General features: G+C 40.3%; 1 protein-coding gene across 1 annotated transcript in view; it reads left to right on the forward strand.

Moving 5' to 3' along the window:
• Positions 1–4306: 4306 nt before the first annotated feature.
• The window catches only part of phgdh (phosphoglycerate dehydrogenase), a 39806-nt gene continuing 32007 nt past the window's right edge, over positions 4307–12105 (forward strand). Inside the window, exons 1-5 of the mRNA XM_072261889.1 lie at positions 4307–4453; positions 6066–6217; positions 9029–9094; positions 9730–9784; positions 10087–10185. Of these exons, the coding sequence (XP_072117990.1) occupies positions 4319–4453; positions 6066–6217; positions 9029–9094; positions 9730–9784; positions 10087–10185 (507 nt within the window). The 5' untranslated portion in view covers positions 4307–4318. The remainder of the gene's footprint in view (positions 4454–6065; positions 6218–9028; positions 9095–9729; positions 9785–10086; positions 10186–12105) is intronic.

Here is a 12105-nt window from a genome sequence, read left to right on the forward strand (position 1 = left end):
TTGCTTGGATTGGAGAGTGTGCCTTATGAGAATAGGTTGCGTGAACTTGGCCTTTTCTGGTGGCTTGTAATGTTCTTCTTCTAAAGTAAATAAATCAGCTATAATCAAATCATAGAGCAGACTCGATGGGCTGAGTGGCCTAATTCTGCTCCTATGTTTTATGGTCTACAGTCTTAAAAATTTATTCTGGAATTTTCGTATAATGAGGACAAATATCCTTTGCAGGGAAACTTGCTGGTGCCAAATAGGAGGGTTTAAAACTAGACTAGGAAGAGTTTTGGGTTTCTGAGCTGGAGCAATTCATGGGATAAGACTATAGCCAGAGAGAGCAAGTCTAGTTACGAGTATAGCCGGGGACCCAGTAAAGGCAGGAAAGAGACTACTCAGAGACTGCATTTATTTCAATGCTAAAGGTTCAATAGGTAAGGCAGATACGCTCAGCATGGATTGCTTCCAAGGACTGGGATGTTATAACCATAACATTGTCCTGAAAGAAGGGCTGGACTGGTGGCCCAATATTCTAAGATACAGATGCTACATGTATGACAGAGGTACAGGTAAACAAGTAGGGGAGCAGCCTTTTTGATAAGGGAGGATGTAACAGTAGTATCGTGATAATGTTCTTAGGGGATCATCCAGTGAGACCATATGGGTAGAACAAAATGTGGAAGATCTCTCTTGTGGTCTGTCATTGTGGCTATCCCTTGAGGTCAAGGATGATGGTCTTTGTTCTGAAGAAGTGGCCCACAGAGCGAAGACGCCTGTGCGTGTATTTGTTTAACACGTACTTGACGTTGCACTCCAAGAAGCACATGATACTTGACAAATCAACCAACTGATTCCAATGGCATGGAAACCACGACGATTGGAGCTGATGGATTTGTTGCAGCCTTCATCCGCCTTCACAGCCGTTAAGTTCAAAGTAACTTCGTCCACCTGTTCCACCGTTGAGGTCCTGGTTGGATTGTTCTTTGTCACGGATCTCACTCTCGACCCTTCCGCCATGGGTGACCCTACCAGGAGCATAGCTCCAGACGGCGTTGCTCTTGGGATCACAGGACCACACAAGCTTCTCCACCACGACAAGGTGACAATCCATGGAGAAGAGGATAAATGACCCCTTCCAGTAGTCAATGGGAAATTAAAGAGTAGGGCTGTAGAAATACTGCCTGTAGTTGTAAGAATAATAGAATTGTAGTGATGGAGATTTTAATTTCCTTGGTATTGTCTGGACCACCCAGAGGGTTAAGGGTCTGGATGGGGCAGAATTTGTGAAATGTGCCCAGGAAAGTTTCCTGAATCAATATATTGAGGGCCTAACCTGGGAAGGTACAACACTGGACCACCTTTTAGAGAATGAGGCAGACCAAGAAATTGAAATGGCAGTCAGGGAGCACTGGTGACCAGAGTTAAATTAGTTTTAAGATAGTGATGGGAAAGGATAGGACAGTCCTAAACTAGAGCAATGCTCATCTGGGGGGGGGGGTGGGGGGGGCGCACATTAGACAGGATCTAGCAGAGGTCAATTGGGGGATTCTGTTTGAAAGGAATGAATGACAACAAGGTTTTTAAGAGTGTGATAGCAAGTAAACAGGAGTAGCATGTTCCTGTTAGGATGAATGGCATGTTGAGAGAACCTAGGCTGACAAGAGATATTGAGGCTCCAGTCAAGAAAAAAAGGGGAAGAATACATTGGGTTTAGGAGGCTGAGATCATGTGAATCTCTTGATGACTCTTAAAAAAAGACTAGGAACATTCTCAAAAGGGAAATCAGGAGGGCAAAGAGAGGATATGAGTTGAATTTGGCAGGTAGGGTTAAGGAAAATCGCAAGAGGTTCAATTAAGCCTAAAAGGGTGATGAGGGAGAGCATTGGTCAGAAGAATCAAAATCAGTTTTATCTCACGGAACTGTCATGAAATCTGTTGTTTTGTGGCAGTAGTCCAATGCAAGACATAAAAATTACTAGGTTACAAACAACAAATAAATAGTGCAAAAGAGGAATAGTAAAGTAGTGTTCATGTGTTCATGGACCATTTAGAAATCTAATGACAGAGAAGAAGCTCTTCCTAAAACATTAGTTGTGGGTCTTCAGGCACCTGTACCTCTTCCTTGATGGTAGTAATGAGAAGATCTGATGGTGAGGGTCCTTAATAATGGATGATACCTTCTTGAAGCACCACCTTTTGAAGATATTGTTGATAGTGGGAAGGGTAGTGCCCATAATGGAGCTATTTCTTTTTAGAGATGAATATCGTAACAGGCCTTCTGGTCCAATAAGCCTGTGCCACTCAGTCTTTCCACTGCACATCTGCAAGGGTCTTCAGTGACATAAAATCTCCTCAAACTTCTCCCACAGTTGAGTAGCTGATGTGCCTTCTTCATGGTTGCATCAATATGTTGGGCCCAGGATAGATTTTCTGAGATGTTGATGCCCAGGAACTTGAAGCTGCTTTCCATTTCCACTGCTGATCCCTTCTAAGGTCCCCTTAGAGATCAGCAGTGCTGCTTCTGTCTTAAGCCACAAAATATGGGAGGGATCAATGCTTACTGAGGAAAAAATTAGGGTTGCTCAAGAATAAGGGGAACAAGTAAAGATGTTTTGGAGGACATTCAAATAGCCAGGGAAGGGTATTTGCAGCCTTACGGCACACTAAGACAGAAGTATCCTCAGGGCTTGATTGAGTGCATCCTCAGACTTTGGGAGAGGTTTGACAGGAAATTGCCCTCATGAAGATATTTGCTTTATTATTTGCCACTTCTGAAGTTCCTGAAGACTGGACAATGGCTTATGTTCTGTTGTTTGAAAAGGGTAGCAAAGATAAGCTGAAGAACTACAGGGTGGTCAGCTTGACATACTGTAGTGGGGAGGGGATTCTAAGAGACAGGATTTATCAGCATTTGGATAAAGAGAGTTATTAGGAGTCAGCAATGCTTTGTGTGTGGAACGTCTTGCCTGACAAACCTTTTAGAGTTTTTTGAAAGGGCAGCCTAATGGGTAGATGAGCATAGAGCAGTGGATGTTGTCTGTTTGGATTTCATCAGGGTCTCACACAATAAGTTGGTCTAAAAGGTTCAGTTCCACGAATCCAAGGAGAAATAGTTAAGTTAATTCAAAATTGGCCTGGCAGTATGAAGCAGACGGTGGTGGTTGAAGGTTGTTTCTTGGAATGGAGACTGGTAAATAGTGGTGTGTTCCAAGGTAGCTTTATTATTTGTTATTTATATAGATGATGTTGATGAGAATGGACAATGCTTGATCAGTAAGCTTACAACTGACACAAAATTAGGAGGTGTGGTTGATAGTGTAGAAAGTGATCTAGATTACAAATGGGATCTTGATCAGTTAGGGAAGTGAATTAAGGAGTGTCAGGTAAGTGTATCACAGAAAGGCGAGGTGATGCATCTTGGAAAGTCAAACCAACATAGAACTTGTACTATAAATGGTAGAGCACTAGGGAGTGTAACGGAACAGAGGGGCTCAGGAATACAATTGCACAGTTCTTGAAAGCATTGTCACAGGTAGATAGAGTGGTGAAAGAGGTGGTTAGCATGCTGGCCTTCAGCAGTCAGGGCATTGAGTACAGAAGTTCAGACATTATTTTGCACCTGTATAAGTTGTCGGTGAGGTTGCACTAAAAGTATTGTGTACAGTTTTGCTCAGCTTGTTATAGGAAAGATGTAGTTAAGCTAAAGAGTGCAGAAAAGACATACAAGGATATTGCTAGGACTGGAGGGCCTGAATTATATGAAAGGTTTATTCCTTGCAACATAGGTGAATGGAAGGTGACCTTATACAAAGGTTTAAAATCATGAGGGGCATAGATAAGGTGGAAAGTAACAGTCTTTTCCCCTGGTAGGGGAGTCCAAAGCCTGAAGGTATAGCTGGGGCGGGGGAGATTTAAAAGGCATATTCAGGCAGAGGGTGGTGAATAAATGGAATGAGCTACCAGGAGTGGTTGAGGCGAGTAGAATAGTATCGTTCAAGAAGATCTTGATTCGGTGCATTTTAGGGTGAGGCTGAGTTCAAGAAATTAGGACTAGATTAGCGGGTTCTGTGACTCGCAAGGACTCGACGGGCCGAGGGGCTTGTAACCGTACTAAATCATTCTGACTCGAAACTGCGTTTAAAATCACAATATTAGGTCTGAGAACTTTGAAATCAACACGTTTGCTTTTGACTTTCTGATTGGCATGCAGTAGTTCGTTTTTTTTTTAAGAATATGCTTCATAAATTGTCAAAGGGCGGGGTTAGGCAGCTTTGAAAAGTCGGAGTTGGTAACCACGTGAACACTTTCGCTCCCGAAGTTGGAAAGAAAAATGGCTTTTTCGGTTCATAGTCTCCTGATCAGCGACAGCGTAGATGCCAGCTGTAAGAAAATCCTGGAGGAGAATGGAATCAACGTAGTAGAGAAGAAAAATATGACCAAGGATGAACTGCTTGTTGAAATAAAGGTATCAATCAAGGAACTAAACTCTCGCAGTAAGATAATGTGCAGTGGACTTGCGGCGCTCAGGTAGTCGGATTTTCGGCATTAGGATGGTGGTGATAACTTTGGCGCAAGTTCTGAGGAGGGAGGGTGGGTACACTTCGCTTTTGATGTTCCTTTGGAACCATTCATTTATTTCCCTCTGTAAGTAAATGACCGAAACGCGAGCGGAGGTGAATAAATGGTAAACGACTAGAGAAGCTGCAGATAAATCTTCATTTGAGATATATTTATTGATGAGGGAATCATTCCCTTCCCGTCCCATTGTGACTGTTCCTGACGGCGCGCTCCGGCTCTGGTTCGGTTAACGAAGATCTTTGCTGATGCAACAGTGCCGAGAGTTTTCCAAGCGCAAAGCGTTCAGCAGCCGCGGACTGTTTTGGAGCTAGGAATAATGCTATTTGGAAATACTTTTAAACGTATACGTTCAAACCAAATGCGGTTTAAAAATTACTTTGGTTTTGAACGTTCGTTGCGGCATAAAACTTGATTGAAACCTCATAAAACATTGTATCTCCAACATTTCTGTTTTTGAATTAGATTTCAAGCATCTACAGTGCTTTTGATTTTCACTAAATATTGCTTTCGGTAGTTCCGAAATGGCGTCATCTAAAACTCCGATATTAGAGTTGAGATTTTGAAACTCTTCTACTATAATCGCTCTAATTTTGGTACTTGCCTGATTTCTTGAAAGCAATTTTCGGTTAATATAGTGCAAATCAAAGTGAAGGAAACAGCGCTTTTACCCTCTATTTCAGACATATAATTACAAGCAGATTGACCATCAGAAACTCATTTTCAAAAGTTACGTACTTGAAGGTTTTCTACAGGCATTTCTGAAATAGGAACCTTAGAAAATGGAATGAAGCCAGTTCCATATAATGTACTCTATAATGAACGATCAGTGTTAATAATGTACAGGGCTTCTCCCTGGTTCGTTTCTTTTCCTTTTGTGTTTTATTGTCATTTTATCAATTCTTGGTGTATTCCTCGGCGTGATGGATGGGGAAATAGTGTTGGCACTATTGTTCTGGCACCTATTGTGAGGGACACTAATTTCCCAATTATTTTACTCCTCCCCTATGAAGTACACCTCCTCCCAGTCTCCCAGAGAGCATAGTTGAAAAAATAGTCTACCATACCACAATATTACCTGGCCCCGTCTCATCTTTTCCCTTTATTTTCTCTTTCCAAATTCATTTATTTGATTTTTGGATCATCTACCAGCTTGTGTGTTCTGCAGCTCTACAGTCCAAACAATTTACAATCGTTTGAATATGTGATAAATGTTCAGGGACAACTTAAATTTGCATTGAATTGAAGACAAAATTCTTAGTGCAGCATATCTAAAATGTGTTGTTTTAAAATTATATATAAAACTATTTAGCAGACTTTGTAAGTGAAATGTAATAAATAAAAAGTGCTGGTGAACGCAGCAGGCCAGGCAGCATCTCTAGGAAGAGGTACAGTTGACATTTCGGGCCGAGACCCTTCGTCAATACTAATGCTTTATTATTAATAATATATTTCTGAATAAAGTATTTTTGGGAAAAAAAATAATGCTTTATTATTAATAGGACTACAATGGACTTATAATCCGTTCTGGAACAAAGGTTACAGCTGATGTGATAAATGCTGCAAAGAACCTGAAGATAATTGGTAGAGCTGGAACAGGAGTGGATAATGTGGACATAGATGCTTCAACAAGGAATGGAATTATTGTAATGAAGTATGTGCAATTTAATTATTTACATATTCAAACACACAGCAAATTACTGATTTGTGAGCTATCTGCCTGAAATGACAGTCAACTCCATTGCAACGGATACAAAATTGGATTTATTTTTTCACATTAAAGTATGATTGATTTTTCTTTAACAATATAAAGACATCAGAAGTATTTGAAGTTCGATGGTTCAATAGGTCCATTTAATATCAGAGAATGTATACAATATATAACCTGAAAATTTTTGTTGTTAAAACTAAAGAGCTAAAATGGTTAGCTATCTGTCAAACAGTTCTGTTATTGGGGGGTAACACATGCAAAATGCTGGACCTGATGAAGGGTCTTGGCCTGAGATGTTGATTCTTCATTTCTTTCCATAGATACTATCTGACCTACTGAATTGCTCCAGCATTTTATATGTGTATTTCCAGGATTTGCAGAATCTCTTGTCTTTTGGGTGCTGTTTGTGCAGAGTTTCCACATTCTCCTTGTGACCCCCTGAGTTTCCGCCAAGTACTCGGGTTTCCTCCAGGTACTCCAGTTTCCTCCCATATTCCAAATATATGTAGATCAGTAAGTCAATTAGCCACTGAAAATTACCTCCAGAATGTGATGTTATGAATCAGAATCAGGTTTATTATCACCAGCGTGTGTCGTGAAATTTATATAACCATATAACAATTACAGCACGAAATCAGGCCATCTTGGCCCTTCTAGTCCGTGCCGAACTCTTACTCTCACCTAGTCCCATCGACCTGCACTCAGCCCATAACCCTCCATTCCTTTCCTATTCATATACCTATCCAATTTAACTTTAAATGACAACATCGAACCTGCCTCAACCGCTTCTGCTGGAAGCTCGTTCCACACAGCAATTTCTTAACTTAGCAGCAGTTCAATGCAATACATTATATTGAAGGAAGAAATAATATAAATAAATCACAATATATGTATATTGAATAGATTAAAAATCATGCAAAAACATAAATAATATTTTAAAAAGTGAGGTAGTGTTCATGGGTTCAATGTCCATTTAGGAATCAGATAGCAGAGGAGAAGAAACTCTTCTCCTGAATTGCTGAGCATGTGCCTTCAGGCTTCTGTACCTCCTACCTGATGGTAACAGTGAGAAAAGGGCATGCCCTGGCTGCTGGAGGTCCTTAATAATGGACGCTGCCTTTCTGAGACACTACTCCTTGAAGATGTTCTGGGTTCTTTGTAGGCTAGTACCCAAGATGGAGCCAACTAAATGTACAACCCTCTGCAGCTTCTTTTGGTCCTGTGCAGTAGCCCTCCCATACTAGACAGTAATGCAGCCTCTCCATGGTACAGCTATAGAAGTTTTTGAGTGTTTTTGTTGACATACCAAATCTCTTCAAACTACTAATGAAGTATAGATGCTGCCTTGCCTTCTTTGTAGCTGCTTCGATATATTGAGGCCAGGTTAGATCCTCAGAGATCTTGACACCCAGGAACTTGAAGCTACTCACTCTCTCCTCATCTGATCTCTCTGAGGATTGGTATGTTTTCCTTCATCTTACCCTTCCTGAAGTCCACAATCAGCTCTTTCATCTTATGTTGAGTGCAAGGTTGATGCTGCGACACCAATCCACTAGTTCTTGCTCCTGTACACCCTCTCGTCTCCAACTGAGATTTTACCAACAATGGTTGGTAATATCCGGACCTGCATCTCAGCTTTTTGCACTACCTTGCTTTCCATTTTTTATATTTCCTGTTTATGATTTATAATTTAAATTTTTAATATTTACTATTGATTTGTAATCCAGGGAGCGGGAAGCGCAGAATCAAATATCGCTATGATGATTGTACGTTCTAGTATCAATTGTTTGGCGACAGTAAAGTATAATAAAGTATAAAGTATCATAAGCAAATTTATATGGAATTTGAGCTATGCCTACACACAGGGGAAAGTAACAGATATGAGAGGAATAATGCAATTACTTTCAGAGGGCACTTTAAAGTTGGTACAATGTGGTGGACTGAAAATCCTTTTTTGTGGTTTATGACTCTGACTCTATAATGCAGAAGCATAATAAACCATTGCTAAGCTGATAATGCGTCTGCTCTGCAAACATTTATTGAAGACATTAGGAAACCATATTAGCAAAACTTCTTCCCAAAAAATGTATATATTTATTGAGATACAGTGTGAAGTGGGCCCTTCCGGCCCTTTGAGCCATGCTGCCCAGCAACCCCCGATTTAATCCTAGCCTAATCATGGGATAATTTACAGCGACTAATTAAACTACCAACTGGTACATCTTTGGATTGTGGGAGGAAACCAGAGCACCCAGAGGAAACCCATGCGGTCACAGGAAGAACGTACAAACTCCTTTCAGGCAGTGGTGGGAATTGAACTTGAGTCGCCTGTACTGTAAAGCTTTGAGCTAACCACTATGCCACAGTGCTGCCCCGGATTCACGTAAGTGCTGAAAATCTTTGAATTTGAATTACCTGTCAAATGCATGCTTGTTGCTGAAGTGATAAAGTTTAAAAAGTAGCTTAAAACTTTTTACTTAAGCTATAAATTGTGAACCAGATATATAAAAAATAGAATTGAATTTATTGAATTGAATTATCAAGGGCAAAAAGTTATGAAACTGTTCAGATGGTTTCTGACAGAGAATTTGATTTTGTTCTGCTGTATAAAACAAAACAAATAAACAAAAAATTCTACAAATGCAAAATGAGTAAAAACGAACAACCCTAAAATAGCCTAACTATTTTTTCTTATTTCAATGTTTTGCAGTGCTCAGAAGGTTAGTAACTTAGTAACTTTTCTTTTTTCCAAAGCACACCAAATGGAAATACAATCAGTGCTGCTGAATTGACTTGTGGAATGATCATGTGTTTGGCCAGGCAAGATTTTTTCAATATATATATTATTGCAAATTATTAGCCATAGTCCTGTTAATCCACAAAAATTGTATTTTTATATTTGTGAATCATGAATCAATTTCAAACGGTTTCATTTATTATCAGAGAATGTATACTGTATACAACCTGAAATACTTAGTCTTTGCTGATGTCCATGAGGGAAAAAACCCAAAAACATGAGTGACAGAAAAACATTAGAACACCAAAGCCCTCTCTTCCCTTCTCCCATGTAAGCAGCAGCAACCATCAATACATCAACCTAAGCTAAGCTAATATTGCATGCTGGTAACATAATAATAATAATCATCATCATCATCTATCTTCTGCTCTATCTAATGATAATAGTAGCAAAGTTAGAATGGATTGGGAGGTACTGTATGTGGGTATTCTAAAGGGGATTCTAGAAATCTTTAAAAAAACAGAAAATGATGTCTTGATAAAGGGTCACTTTCCCCAGATGCTATCTAACCTGCTGAGTGTTTCTTGTAATCCTTTTCTGTTGTGATGTGCTGCTATATTACGACAGACAGTTGTTTCATATTAGTAAAATGTTTATAGCTTTTTGATTTGCTTTTCGGCTCTGATAAATTAAAATGAATATTAATTTGCTATTATAGAAAAATTCCTCAAGGAGCTGCCTCCATGAAAGCTGGAAACTGGGAGAGAAAAAAGGTGAGGTAGAGCTGTGAATGGTTAAAATGCACAAACAAGTGGCTGAAATTGTAAGTGACCTTTGGAATTTGGGAACCTTACTAATAAACTGTCTGTTAGTTGTCATGAGTTCTAACTTTCAATGTTTATTGTTAAGATATGTTGACTATTTTAGTCTCAGCTGTCTTTATGTGGAATAATTTTGATAATAAAGAGTCAGTGGAAGACCTATACGTAAACGGAAGATGTGTCCTTAAATTTGCCTTAAAGCTTGCTTTGAAATCTGACATGACCAAGCTATCTTGATCTCAATTTCTTTGTAGTTCATGGGCATGGAGTTATATGGGAAAACACTTGGAATTGTGGGACTTGGAAGAATTGGTAAGGAAGTAGCAACAAGGATGCAGTCCTTTGGAATGAAGGTAATTTCACGGTATAGTGGGACATCAAAGTTTAACTGTTGCAAAAGAATTATAAAGAACCCTAACTTATTACAACACATTTTTAAGAATATGCTGTAAAATTTCACCAAATAAATCTTTAATATCAATAACACTCACAACACGCTGGAGGATCTCAGCAGGTTGGGCAGCATCCGTGGAAACAATCAGACAACATTTCGGGTGGGAACCCTTTGTCAGGACTGAAGAGAGAAGGGGCAGAGGCCCTATAAAAAAGGTGGGGGGAGGGTGGGAAGGAGAAGGCTGGTAGGTTCCAGGTGAAAAACCAGTAAGGGGAAAGATAAAGGGGTGGGGGAGGGGAAGCAGGGAGGTGATAGGCAGGAAAACACAATGGGTAGTAGAAGGAGGCAGAACCAAGAGAGAGGTGATAGGCAGCTGGGGGAGGGGGCAGGGTGAAATAGGGATAGGGGAAGGGAAGGGAAGGGAATTACCAGAAGTTGGTATGGGAATGTGAAGCAGAGTTGATGTGGGTGGCCACATTCCCATTTGGATATGTCCATACATGGCCTCCTCTACTGCCATGATGAGGCTAAACTCAGGTTGGAGGAGCAACACCTCATATACTGTCTAGGTAGTCTCCAGCCCCTTGGTATGAACATAGAATTCTCCAACTTCTGGTAAATCCCTCCCCCTCCCTTCCCCTATCCCTATTTCACTCTGCCCCCTCCCCCAGCTGCCTATCACCTCCCTCTTGGTTCCGCCTCCTTCTACTACCCATTGTGCTTCCCCTGTTTCTTCTTCACCTTTCCTGCCTTTCACCTCCCTGCTTCCCCTCCCCCACCCCTTCATCTTTCCCCTTACTTGTTTTTCACCTGGAACCTACCAGCCTTCTCCTTCCCACCCTCCCCCCACCTTCTTTATAGGGCCTCTGCCCCCTTCCTCTTCAGTCCTGACGAAGGGTTCCGGCCCAAAACATTGACTGATCGTTTCCACGGATGCTGCCCGACCTACTGAGTTCCTCCAGCGTGTTGTGAGTGTTGCTTTGACCCCAGCATCTGCAGAGTATTTTGTGTTTAATATCAATAAGAAGTGAATGATGTGAAATCTGTAATGCAACCTTCTAATAATCTGTTGTATAAACTGACAAACTGGATGATGTTGGATTAGCAGGAAAGTTGTACAATACGGGTTTGACAACATTTGTGTTTATGTAGCTTCTATTGAAATGTCTCAGTGATGACAGGGAAAGTGACACCTAGACGAAAACGAAATCTGCGGAAGAGACCTTAACCAGCTGAAAACAGTGCAAAAATGAATTAATATTTAACTTATTAAAATGCAAGCAATTTAGAATTAGTGAAAGCACTGTGTCTTGGTCCAGGATGTGCTTAATATTTTGATTTTTGCATGCCCCTTTATATGAAAATTAATGTCATCGCAGTTGCTTTCTGTGAGATCAACCAAACACTATCCTCTCCACCCACCCCGCTCCTTGCTTGAAACCTCCTTTAATAATTGTGCATAGAGGAAGACCTGCTTTACTGACAAATTATTCTTCTTTGCTAGATTTGAGAATGCAAACAGCCTTGTAAAGCTACTTTAGCTTAAAACAGCAGGAAGCTGTATAATCTATACTAAAGTATTCATGCCAATTTTACTCAAATTTCCTATCACTAAAAGCTGTATTATAATCTCCACTGCACATACAGTGTTTCTAAGATCCTTTCTCTTTTCCCACAGTGTTGAAAGAAATTGTGCTTGGCAGTTGAAAACAAGTCTGACATGGAATTGAACAGAACTGCATTTACTTCAGACCTTTTGGCACATGCTTCTGATGGGGGTTTTGTTTGGAAACTAGATTTTGGCATGAGATTGGCTCCAGCAGAATCAGATGCAGTGCAGAGCTTTAATTCCGTTTCAATCTGATATCTAACCGGTCAG

This window comes from Mobula birostris, chromosome 6, assembly GCF_030028105.1.
Source record: "Mobula birostris isolate sMobBir1 chromosome 6, sMobBir1.hap1, whole genome shotgun sequence".
NCBI classification, from domain to species: Eukaryota; Metazoa; Chordata; class Chondrichthyes; order Myliobatiformes; family Myliobatidae; genus Mobula; species Mobula birostris.